Source organism: Sciurus carolinensis, chromosome 2 (assembly GCF_902686445.1).
Source record: "Sciurus carolinensis chromosome 2, mSciCar1.2, whole genome shotgun sequence".
NCBI lineage: Eukaryota > Metazoa > Chordata > Mammalia > Rodentia > Sciuridae > Sciurus > Sciurus carolinensis.
Genome location: NC_062214.1, coordinates 97,083,006 through 97,096,847, shown reverse-complemented (window position 1 = coordinate 97,096,847; position 13,842 = coordinate 97,083,006). Strand labels below are relative to the sequence as shown.

At 32.8% G+C, this 13,842-nt stretch overlaps 1 protein-coding gene across 13 annotated transcripts in view; it reads left to right on the top strand.

The window, feature by feature from the left end:
• The window catches only part of Tcf12 (transcription factor 12), a 355,814-nt gene that overhangs the window by 146,128 nt on the left and 195,844 nt on the right, over window positions 1-13,842 (top strand). For 12 of the 13 annotated variants that reach the window (XM_047539600.1, XM_047539603.1, XM_047539606.1 and 9 more), the window contains exon 4: window positions 2,689-2,762. In XM_047539600.1, coding sequence (XP_047395556.1) covers window positions 2,689-2,762 — 74 coding nt within the window. Of the gene's footprint in view, window positions 1-2,688; window positions 2,763-10,425; window positions 10,488-13,842 lie in introns of all 13 variants that reach the window. The other variant, XM_047539611.1, reaches the window with a different exon arrangement.

Here is a 13,842-nt window from a genome sequence, read left to right as displayed (position 1 = left end):
TATATGGGAATGACATATTTTCAGATACATCTTAACAGAAATGTTGCCCCCTCCTTATCATTGTATTGTAACTGTGGTGTATTTTCTTGTTTATCAGATTTTGACTGATTTGTATAATATTTGTTTTAAGAAGTTCATATTTTATGTTAAATTTATTTTTTCTGCTTACCTTGGTCTTAGGCTAAAGCTTTCGATGGTTTATTATTCCTGTCATATTTCTGTGTTTATACATCCATTGTCTTCAGCAAAAAAGAGTCATTGATACGAAAAGATGACTCTTGTCTTTGTCAGTGCCAGCCACGACCATTTACTTAGAGTCTGAATATGTTAACAATAAAAGTACAGAGCTCTGAGTTTAAACCTAGCCAGATCCTTGTTATTCTATAGCATCCTTTAAGCCCCTTGCCATGTCCAAGAGCAGTGATATGTAGTGCTCTTTAGCTGGTGGTTCAATTACCTAATTACCATTTAATTTAATTAATCTGCATGTTTCTCTGTGGAAGAAACTGGAACCACTTAATGAAAATAGAGTATGTGGTTTTCGAGAATTTCATGTCTCTCTTTAATTTTGCCTGAGATTCATATGTAGCTAGCACCCTTCTTTTCTGTATTTTCTTTTACAAAATGTATTCAGCATAACACGGAAGCCTTACATTTATTAATCATTTGCTATAAGAAAATTTAATTATATAAAGAATTAATTATGGTCTGATTGTTTTCATTAGAATGGGACTAATCAAAATAAGTTCATTATATGATCAATGAAAATGTGATATTTTTGCTTATAAATTTTCATAAAATTATTTGCACTTTCATGTAACATTATATATTAGTGGGTTTTGTAAGTGAATAGTAGCCTTTGTTTTTGTTTGGGTTTCATAGGAATTCTGTCTGCCATTCTATAGTGTTGATTATAAAGAAAATGCTTGGAACATAGTTCATAGGTAATTGGTGATACTGGAGAGATGATCATAAAGTATTTTTTACATGACACTTCCCATATCAGTAGATGCTTTTCTTAAAATTTGAAACTTTATTAAGAATTCTTCAAGAATGAACAGAACATTCTGAATTTTTATATATAATTTCTGTTTTTAAATCTTCTGGTTCAGTTGAAATTATAACTGGAATATTATCTGTACACTAGCTCCCTCTTAGCTGCAGGGGATATATTCTAAGGCCAAACTCTGTATATACTTGTTTTCCTTATACATATATATACTTACCAGAGAGTTTAATTTTTAAGTTAGGCACGGTGAAAGGTTACAGCAACTAATAGTAAAATAGAACAATTAGATATACTTGTAATAAAAGTTATTAAAAAGTTAATTATTTATTTGTTGAATTTTCCATTTAGTATTTTGTAATTGCAGTTCACCAGGGTAAGTGAAACCACAGACATACATAACTACTGAATGAAACACCATGCTTTCTCTTAACCCCCCCCCCTTTTTTTAAAGAATTATTAAAACATACCTTAATCACTTGGTACAAAAAGTATAGACTTACAAAAAAAGAATAGGGTTCTAAGAACTGAATTATTAATTAGGACATTCTGCTTTGGAAACTCACACCCCTTTTCCTTTTTTTTTTTTTTTTTTTTTTTTTGTTACCCATGCCTTGAATTGGTAATTATGTCTTATAAAAGGACTTTGGGAACCATGGCAAGTTACCAGAGAGTTTGTGGCATTTTATTTATCACACCCACAATTTTACCTAAATTGCAGAGGACTTCCAGGAATATTCTGAAAGAGAGAGAAGGCCTAAATTTACCAGATTGTTGCCATTGTAACAACTAGGTTTTCACATGCACAAATGAAGCTAAGTCAGTGTTTTATATTTATCTTAGAAAAAAAGTTAAAAAGGGGTTAGGAAAATGTACCCTCCTAGGAATCAAAGATGGGAAAACTGGAGTTATCAAAAAAGAAAAGGCCGAAATGACCAAATTAGAACATCTTCAACTCTTGCAACTTTATCTGAGAATTGAGGGGGAGGTAAAATAATGAAACCCAAGCTTAAGAAATTTCATTAAGAAACATAATGAATTGTTTTATTAGTGATGGTCACTTATCTCTCACTTTGAGTTTTCTATTGTGACTTTCATAAAAGTGGTTCTGTTTATTTGGAATTAGGTTGTGTGTAATTTTAGAGAAGAACAACATTACAAGAGTAAGTTGTCATGTTTTGATTAATTTTGATATAACTAATATTGGTTTGATACAGTTTGACTTAATTTGATCTCTCCATTTAGGAATATCTGATGACTGATCTGATAGAAATCAGTTTTATAAAATTGATAGTTATTTGACTTGCTTCATTCATATTTTTGTGGTTTAGGAGCCAAAGTTTCATATTTTCATGTAGGCAATACTAAGCTAGAAAAAGTTTCGAATCTACTCATAGGAATAGCAATGACTGGGAGCAGAAATGGAGAAGTCTAGAAATATTTTAGTTCCGAAACTCCATAATTACACGGGTATCACTTAGAGAATACTGGAGTACTGATGAAGGTACTCTGAAGTAACTTATTTTCTCCAGGTTTCTGAGGCAAGGATTGGTATTCAGCAAATTCCACAGAAATGCATGTTTACTTATTGAATTTGAATTATACTCTGTGCTATACCATACCAAAAACATCCACCAAAATATCCTTTTGGATTTATGTATTTCATTCTTTTCTTTCCTTAGGTATGGATGAACGTGGAGGTACATCATCTTGGGGAACAGGTGGTCAACCAAGCCCCTCCTATGATTCATCTAGAGTAAGTTTTCTTATTGACTCTTTTTGGGGCAGTACTGGGGTTTGAACTTCCAGGGTCTTGCAGGTGCTAGGCAAGGGCAGTACTACTGAACTGTACCCCAGTTCCCCCTCCCTTATAATTTTAATTTTGAGACATGGTTTCAGTAAGTTGCTGAGGCTGACCTTGATCTTGCAGTTCTCCTGCCTCAGCCTCCTTATTAGCTGGGACTACAGGCATGTATTACCAGGCTGGCTCTTACTAAATCTTGAATAGAACTGTAAAGATAATTTGACTGAATAAATAATTTCTTTCCTATGTGAACTCTATTTCCTAAAAGAAATGAAGATTAATTTATTTTCATGAAGATAGAATACTGAATAGTTTCACTATAAATTTAATTATTTTATAATCTGTCATACTTTGGGGATTTATTGTATTTTGTGTTATTTCTGTATCTGAATTTTCCTACAGTGCTCCTCATAAAATCTAGAGGAACTCAGAGTGCCTTACTAGGTGCTCACTGTACTTATATACTCATATTTCTTTGTGCTAATTTGATTTGAAAGATGGCATTGGCTTTCAGAGCACAGGCTTTCAGCCTCTCCTCTGCTAGTCTTATTTCAGTTACCACCTGCTGTTTCTGTGAGGAACTCTACAGCTCCATCTCTTGGAAGGATATCAAAACAGATGACATTTCTTGGTTAACAATTAAGAGAAAATAGGATCAAGCTAAAAGTGTTCTACACACAGAAAGGTCAAAAGATTAGAGCCTTTTCTACAGAAACAAACAAAAATCCCTAAAACTAAAAAAAAAATAAGAATAGGAAATAGAAAATTAGATCAAAGAATTGCCATTAAAGTATACATGGTGTTCCCAGACTCATTAGTAAACTGGTGAGGTTAAGAGATAATTTCCCAAAAGGTCATATCTAAGCGAATGATGAACTATTTCTTATTTCTCTCAGAATTAACCAAGAGAAGATAAACAAGCATAAAATTTATGAGTACGTAGCCCTAGAAGTGAATTGGTTTAAGTAAAACTAAAACTGAGTATGTGATTGGAGTTCATAGTCTCATAATGGATTATACCCTTTTGCATTGAAAATGCTCAAACTGCTTCTTAAAATGTGATATTTTGCTGTTGTATTTGGTCATAGTATATGTTTTATTTAAATACTTTGTGAAGAACTGGAATAGTTGTGTGGAATCTTAGAGACTGTGAAACAGGATTTTAAGTTTTTCTTTTGGGAATCAGTGACTGAGAAATCTACACTGCAGTGTAAAGACCCCTGTGCTGCCTCTCTGAAGACTTGATTTTACTGTTGACTTCATTATTAACTAGCCATTTAATCTTGGACACATTATTTTATCTTGGGGATAATAAACCAGGTTGATGTATGCATTCCTTTCCACCTTTAAAAGTTTCTGATACTTTGAATAATACTGTGAATAAGAGAGGTAGGTTTCCCATTTGGATTTTGGAAATAAAAGTTTTAAGTAGTGGCAAATTCACAATATGCTACTTATTAATATTAGAATATTTTATTTGAGAGACTTGAGTTACTGTGTAATAACATGTTATTTCTTAGAGTGTATTAAGTGGTGCCTTTGTATTTGATACTCATTTCCCTCTCAAACTTAGTTTTTTTTTGTTTTCTTGCTTGAGCACTATATAGGATTTTAGGAGAACATAATGATGTATCTAAATATTTATGTAACTCGTGATTCTGGAATTAAGTTTGCCTCTAGAGATGGAATCCCGGGAAAGTCCTGCTTTTCTTCTTGCTATTTGATCTATAGGTCAGATGTGTAATGCTGTCTTTTGTTCCTATTTTATTTTTTTGAGTGTAGATTATTTGCAGTGCAATGTTAAAATTGATTATATAGTGAACTAGTTTTCTGTTACACACACACACACACACACACACACACAGTCTCTATGTGCTCCTAACCTATCATACAACCCCGTATATATTTCTGCTTGTTTATTGGGTGATCAAATAGGGTGATGATCAAGTGCTATCCTTCTTTATTTTTTTCCCACTGAAATCCACTCTTCCACCAATTTCCCTCCTTTTATTGTATTCACAGTCTGACCCTAAAATGGTTTAGTGAGCTAATGAAAAAATTATGTTGTTGGTTGGCTTGATTTGTTTTCTAAATCCATTTTTAAACTTTCTTCCCCCTTTAATGCTTCTTACCAGAGAGACGCTTATAGTTACTTTTGAAGCTTCCCTCAGGACTACTTTATAGGAGGATTATCAACTTTTAGGGGTTTATCATCATTCACTATTTTTTCATAATCATAAAAATAAATGGTTATAATCTTGTAAATAAGACTCATTTGTCCAAAGTACTTTATTCTTCTGCCTATTTTAACATGTTGAAGTTCTTAAGTTCCTGTTTTATATTTTAGTAATTTGAGGTTTTAAAATTCAGAAATAAATACTGGATGTTGGCTAAAAACCAGTTTTGATACATTATTAGTAAAATAACTCAATTTAAACTCTAATGAAATTGCAAATACTTTTGTAGAAATCATGTGAAAAAAATTAGATTTTATGATATTGTGTTGACTGTACATTTCCATTACAGAAAATTGCATTGTTTAAAAATAATTTGATTTTCAGTAACATCACTGAGTAGAAAATTTGTTATTTTATTTTTTATAAAATTGAAAGGCCTGGTACACAAAATGATACTGAAAACTGCAGAGTTAGTACTTAGATGGAGTTATAAAACACATGCTTTTAATATCCATGTGTTAAACTATCTAAGCTGCTGTTCTTTCCCCCCTTTGCTCCAATTCAATGCTATAAGGGACAAAGAACGACTTTTTTTTTTATAGTAATGTAAAACTGTATTTGGCACATGAGCCCTATTATTACTGTATGTCATACACGTTACAGTGTAGAAGTGGCAATACAAAATCATGTAGGTTGAACTTAATATTTATTTAACAGCTTTTCAAATTCTTTGCTGTATATACCATACATGGGTCCTAAATTTATCATATAGATACTAAATTTAAATATGATTCTAAGATATCTTTCTAGAATAGTAGACTTGAGCAAATGAGCTCCAGCAAAGTCATGTAGTGAAGAGACAGAAACTTTTCTTTGATGTGTTGGTTTTACATACATTCTCTGAGTAATGGGAAAAGTCACCAGTTGCCCTCCAGTCAGGTGTGGCTGTTCCTCAAATGTACCATAGCCTCCACAGTATAGAGATAGTTAAATATATAGTCATTAGAAATACCCACAGAAAACCATTTAGTGAAGAGATTTTATGAGGAAGATAAGGAATATATAGTGGTTATAGAAGAAATAATAGACATATCCAGCTTTCTTAGGAAATATGGATTTGAACCAGTACATGTTTGAGGCAGAGGGAAAGAATGCTGCATTTTACCCATAGATCTTTCTGTCCTTGTTAGAGTCCTGGTTTCTATTCTCTTAAACTCCTACCGCTATCCATTTGTGCAGAACAAAAATACACACATTAAAAGAAGAAAGCATCTTGATATGAAAGACACTTGCATTTTTTTTTTTTAGAAATTTGTGAAAATCATGATCAAGGTAAAGCATCGAAGACAAATGAAGGATTTAAATTTAAGTGGTGTAGACAAGGACAAAAAGAAATATATTGATGAGTTTGTCCTCTCCCTTTCTTTAGTGCAAAGAAATGATTTCTATATTTGCTATTTTACCAGGTATGAAAGTCAAAAAATAATATGATTCTTTTTTTTTTTAACTACATTGTTGATGATTTATTCTTGTTTCAAACTTTTTTTTTCCCCTCTTGCTACCAGGATGATTCTGACACGTTATTTAAATCTACAGTACCTTAAATTACCTGTGAAATGGCATAGTGATAGCTACTTCATAAGGTTGTTTTGAGTATTAATTGAAACAGTATAAGTATAGTGCTTAGATCAGTGTCTGGTAAATAGTGAATGCTATAGTGAGTGTTGATTTTAAACCTGTTACTAAAAATTCATCTGTTAGATCTATATGTAACAATTAGATAAGTGTAAATGAATGAGTACGTTTGCAGATACACTGCATTCTAAGTGTAATGAATGAGAACTATTTGCTGACTTAATCTTACTTAATATATTTCATTACTTTTAGATTTATAAAGGATATAAATCAATTTTTCTTCCTTTCAAATTGCCCGTTTCTTTTATCTGGGAAAGCAAAAGCCTCTTGCTACTCAACTTTGATAGAATAGTTTTTGACTCTGCCTGATGTATGCTCTATGTGTGTTTGATGAATATAATCAAATTGGAGAATAATCATTATATTTGCTAGGTTAATTGGATTTGGAGGTTGAAGAAGGAAAACTTTAAAATTAACTTAAGATGATGAACTTTGATGTAGATGGTAACACCATTCTTCTGTGTTTGTACATTGTTGTCCCGATGAGACTACTTAGAGAGGCATTTCATTTAAGATCAAAGATAATAGAGACTTGTATGTGACCTAAGACAAGTTACCTTCCTCTTTGGGTTTCAAGTTTCTTATCTCTAAAATTATGATAATTTTACACATATATTGTACAGTTTGGGTGAAGATGAAATATAATAATAGCTATTAAATACTTTACTTATTTATATTAAATGGAAGCTGCTATTACTAATATTACCACCATTATCAACAAATATCTAATACTGCATATTTTCATGACTGTATTTCCTGCTGTACAAATTCCGATATGTCTGATCATTTAAGTCGATGGACATTTCAAGGGACTATATTGTCTTATTTTCCCTGTCCTCTTAGCACTGCTACCAAGCTAGATCAAACTCTAAAATGAGGTACTATAGTACCATTGAGGTTTGCACCTGGGGTTAGGGATATTCCAAGACTCAAGAGAGAGGATTTTTCTGTTTCTTTTCTAAAATACCAAGTTTTTCATTCCTTCATTTTAAAGGTAACCTTCAGTTTGCTGGTAGAAAAGCACTCGGGGATTATACTTATAGGTGTCATCAGGATTAGGGGTTGGCATTCATTTTCTTTTTGTGATATGGTTTGCACACTAAAGATTTGTTCTCATTTTTGTTCTTTCTTCCGTGTGCATTTTGCAGTATTATAGAGTTTTCAAAGGTGAAAGGATGTTAGTTATCTGTTTATACTCAGTCCATTTATATCATAGATGAGAAAACCAAGACTCGAAGAGTTTGAGATTTGTACTATTTACACAAAATTCACATGAGATCTGGATGGACCATATGACTATTCAATGACAGCCTCTGACCTAGAACTCAGACACTCTGGATATTATGCTAGTGTGTTTTAATCTTCTTACCTTAGTAGTTCCCAAGTCAGAGAAGAAATGGCATAAATATGAAGGAGTGGGAGAGGAGAAGGGTGAAAAAAAAAAAAAAAAAAGAAAGGATCTACTTCTGGTGAAAGAGGATATGGGGCATGATATGATAGAAAAATTTACCTAGCAGTGTAGTGTAAAATAATGTAGAATTTAAAGACTGAGTATTAAAATTGACCCAGTTGATTGATGGAGCTTCAGTGCATATTTCTGGTCCTCCTAATTCTTCCCTTTTTGACTCTGACCAAGTTCTTTTTAGCCCAGTGACCCCCCACTCTATTGATAGTAGTGTCATGGATATTGATTATTTCACGCCAGTTCTGGACTTATCTTGGTTAGTGGAGAAGGGGAAACCACCAGTGATATGGTAATGAATTGACTTTAAGATACTTCATTTAGCTGCTGTATATGACTCAGCACAAAAGAATTTCAAGGACTTTTTTAAAGGGGTAATTAGGTATATTTTGAGGCCTTTCATTTTAATACTTGCTGTGACTTCTGCTACGTACAGCAATGAAAGGATACAAGGGTTCAGCTTATTTAGAAAGCACCAGGAGTGATCACTTCACAGAACATTATCAGGAACACACGTGGATGGCAGCCTGATAGACCAGTCTGGTAGAAAATGAAAATAGGAGGTTAGAAAGATTTTGTAGTTCTCCCAGTCTTCTAAATTTTGTATACAGAGCCATAGATTGGGAACTTGGGATGAAGAAAACAAAAATAAAAACTAAAGTAAGCATATAGTTTTCAGATTCTGTGGAAACTAAAATTAGTCTTTAAAAATATCTGGATGAGATGAATGTCATTTCTCTTGCAGTTTCTGGACCATTCCTGCCACATGTGGCTAAAGGGAACTTTAATTTTGCTTAGTGCTCCTTCCTTTCTTAGCAGGTATTCAATATCTTTTCATTCATGTGCAAGAGCTTCACCAAGAGCCACTCCAGAGTTTGTAGGTAGTGAGTTAGATATGGGACAATAGAGCCTTAGCTCCCTTCATGTACTATCCTATAAAACATACAGCGGTCATTCTGACCTCAGTAAAAGTTAGACTGGCTGGATGACCTGTTGAGTAGTTAGTTTACATTTGACAGCAGAGGCCTTAAGAATTTCTAGGGCAGAAGAAATCTTGCTTTCCTCTCCCATTGGAGCACAGTGGTATAAGAACCACCCTTATAAATAAGGATATTAATGTAGTCTGCCTTCTTTTAAGAAATTTTTGCTTCCCTAATTTTAAGATTTTGAGATTGTTAAATGCATTCAGTTTTTGAAATTTTGAAGGTAAAGAAATACATATTTTGGAGTTCAGGAAAATATGCTTAGAAATACAAGTCATATTTACCCAAGGAGCTACACTTTAAAGCATAAGTTCTTCTAAGACAGCCATGGAGGATTATTAGGTAGCAAATAATTACCAAAATAACTTCATTGGTTATTTGAGGTGGGGGAGCGAGTACTTTGAGTTCTCAGAAAAGACTTAATAGATGAGATAGTGGACATTTGGATGAATAGAGGTGAAAGAAAGACAACTTTATGGAAATGTGAAATGAAAGGAACACAAGGACAGAAGCCTCCATTGACTAAATTCAGTATACAGTAAATCAACTCACTCTGTCGGTGAAAGTTGTGAGATAAGACAGGTAACTTTTCTGTAGAAGAAACGGCCTATCCTTCAGGGAGTAGGTAGCTAATTAAAAATAGACTTTTATTCAGGAAATGAATAAATGAAGAATGGATGCAAATAGAAGAATGACAAGTTATAGGACAACCCAGAAAGGTTAACTACATAAATTCATTTGTGTTGAACTTAAACTTGGAATAGGATGACGGGAGCCAGATTACTAAGGAATGGAAAGAAGAAAAATTTCACAAAGCAGGAAAAGAAAGGGGTGTGTGTGTGTGTGTGGAAAAGCGACTGGCAAAAAACAGCAACAACAGAAATCCTACATGACTAGGAAAGATATAAAATCATATAGATTCACTGCTCCCACAGAAAGAGGACACTTGAATTAAATTCCATTTGTTTTTTTTTTTAAGACTGTGCCAAGTTAGTTGTAGTTGTTTAAAGAAATATCAGATTATTTGATTTCAATAAATAAAATTTAAGTGGGAAAATCTGATCATATGAATAAAAAATTGCTTTTATTATTCCTTATTTGTCAGCACTCATGAGTAATTAAAGTTTAGGTTACTTTCTTTAATATACCATAGATATTTTCTCTAGATTGCTTATTTGCTAATGTTTTATTTTTGAAGGGGAAAAAGGTATAGCTTTTATAGCTACTAGGAGTTCAAATGGAATAATTAGAAAGGACACACAAATTTTGAAATAGTATTTTATGCCTCTTGATCTCAGGTACAAAACACGAGATGAAGCAGTTAAATAGCAAAGCAAGACAGAAGGGACAGAGACTTAAAGTAAGTGTTTTCTATGTATTGCATCTATGTTCCCATTAATCTCTGTTTTGTTATGTAACTGCTCCTTCAGAATGTTATAAATGTGAAGAAAACCACGGGTAACAAAAAGGTGTATTTTAAAGTTAGGTTTAAATAAACTATGAGAGTACATGTTTGTTACTCTTGGTGATAATCAAAACAGCACCTACCTATAAACTGTAACCTATATGTTTGGATAAGAAAAAATGGGTTATGATGAGAACACCTTTAAATCTCTTGCCCACAGAAATCACATGCTGATTGGGTTGCCCATTATTCTGTTTTATGTCAGTAAAGATTGTTTTTTAGTCTCACCTTTCTTCCTAGAGACAACAGCTGTTGAGATGCTCCATTTTAGATCTTTTTGGAAAGAGCCTTTATGTTAATTTCTCCCCTTACTGTGAATTTCACTTAGCTTTGTATGCCTATAACGTCTCTATTAGGACTGATCTGGCTCTTACAGTTCTCCCTTTATTTTTTCATTGTTTAGATTTTAAAGCTAACAAATAGAAATCAAAGCATATCACAATCTTTTTAATGTCCCTTCTTGTAAATTGTTGAGTTCAGTCTTTTCTTTTTTCTTTCTTGACAGTCTCTCTGGTATTTTTCTGAGGTTAGAAATAAAATGCAGGGAGATTCTGGCTAATGAGTTTTTTAAAGACCCACTTAACTTACTTTTATTAATAACAGTAATTATAACTAGCATTTGTCACAATATACAGAGTTCACTGTCATGTGTTGCCTTCATTGATCTTCATACCAACTCATTGAGAAGTTTTTATTTTAGATGTGAGAAAATTGAGGCTCAGAGATATGCCTTAGCAGATAAGGTCTTAAAAAAAAAACCAAAAACCCAAAACAGTGATTGTTATTTTTATTTGTCCAGGACTTAATGAAAAGATACTGTAGGAATTTTAAGGGGGTGGTACTGCCAACATTTCATATAAAAATACTGTACACATTTTCTGTGTAAGGCAAAACAAACAAAAACACAAGCCATTGAATGAATCAGATGGATTTGCTTCCAGGATTTTTCTTACATTTGACCTGCATAAATTAATTTCTGAGCCTGTCATTTCTCATCTGCAAAGAGATTGGTCTCATGAGGAGTGTGTGGGAATTAAATAGAGGAAATTTTGAAAAATATGTAGCACATATCTGGAATCTGTAAGTGTGTGTTCCTCTTTTTACCTCCAGTCTCATGAAAAGATACATGTGTTCATTCTGATATAAAATCATGTTGTGAATTTAAATGCCCAACAAGAAGTTCTGTAAGTTAGGAAAAGTAGATTTAATTTATGAAATTCAAGCTATCAAAAAGTGTATTGCATTATAGATCTTAGGAATTTGGAGATTATTGGGAAAAGGTAATGGGGCAACCCAGATTCTTAGAATCTACTTTATGACAAATAAAGATTCATACATTTTAGGAAAAGAGGAGACTTCAGTTTCTCAAATCTTTTTAAAAGGATAGGTATTCCACAAGGTAGTATGAAATTCAAATGAGCTTATATATCTCAGAGGCATGATCAATACATTTTAGTTCTTCCTGTGATGTACTTTTCTTGTCACATACGCTGATAATTTTATTAGAAAATAACAAGTTTGAAATGTTTCTGATTTAACATATCAAACTCATTCTTAAATCTTGTTATCAAATGAAATAATTTTAATGTGATTTTATATCTTAATCAGTGTGGTGCTTTGTATATGGAGCAGAATATATTCTTGATGTTTAGTATAGGAAATTACGCTAATTTATTTGTGATTAAGCAATAAAGTACCAGCTGTCCTGTGTCAAATACAGTAATGCATAGCTTAATGATGGATATATTCTAAGAAATGTGTTGTAATGTGATTTCATCATTGTACGACCATCGTAGAAGAGACTTCCACAAGCCTAGATGGTGTAGCCAACTACACACTGAGGCTGTATGGTATAGCCTATTGATTGTTCCTAGTCTCCAAACCTCTACATCAGGTTACAGTACTGAATATTGTAGGCAAGTGTAACACAGTGGCGTGAATTTGTTTATTGAAACATATTTAATCATAGAAACAGTACAGTGAAAATATAGTAGAAAAGATAAAAAATAGTCCATCTTTACAGTGCCCCATAGAGGACTGGTGGATGCACTGGGTGAGTTGGCCAGTGAGAGGGTAGTGAAGGACTGAAACATTTAGACTTTCAATACATTATATACTTAGGTTACAGCAATTTATAAAATTAGTTTTCTTCAGTAATAAATTAACTTGAGCTTACTGTACCTTTTTTACATAATAAACTTCTAAAAACTTTTTTACTTTTTCTAATAACACTTAGCTTAAAACATACATTGTATGATTGTATGACATACAAAATATTATCTTTATCCTCATCATAAAAGCATTTTATTTAATATTAAAATATTATATATTAATTATATAAGTTATTTTGCTATGGCATTTTCACACATACATATATCACATGTTGATAATGTCTGCCCTCCTTTCTGTCCTTATTTCCCAGTCCCTAATATTCCCTTAACTACTTCTCTACTACTTTCAGGTTTTTTTTACTTTTTTTTTTTTAAATAAGTTACTACATGAGAGAAAACACATGGTACCTGTCTTTTCTGTGTCTAATTTCAGTGAACATGATATACTCCAGTTTTATTCATTTTCCCGTGATAGGGATTTTGTTCTTCTTTGTGGCTGAATAAATTGTGTGTGTGTGTGTGTCATATTTTTTAATCCATTCTTCTGTCGATGAGTAAGTAATTTCATATCTTGGCTATTGTGAGTGGTGCTGCAATAATCATGGGTATGTGGGTATTTCTTTTGTATGCTGACTTCATTTCCTGCAGATGTTTACCCAGGAGTAGTCAACCTGGATCATATGGTAGTTCTATTTTTAGTGTTTTGGAGAACCTTAATACTGTTTTCCACTAACTTACATTCCCACCAGCAGTGCCTCAAGTGTTCCTTTTTCCCCACATCCTTGCCAGTATAAAATATATTTTAACTTTGTAAACTTTTGATTAAAAACTGTGATACAAGCACACACATGAGCTTAGGCCTACACAGAATCAGGATCACCATTGTCACTGTCTTCTTCCTTCACATCTTATTCCCCTGGAAGGTCTTTAGGGCAATAACTTGCATAGAGCTGTCTTCTCTGACAACAACGCTACCTTCTCAAGTCCCTCCTGAAGGACATGCCTAAGGTGTTGCTTTTTTAAAAAAATAGGCCTATGGTGGTTTATTATTTTTTTTTTCATAAATTTACTTAAAAGAAGATACTGTACCAGAAATGTTTGTCTTTACTAATTAAAACTTTGGTAGTCTGTACTTTCAA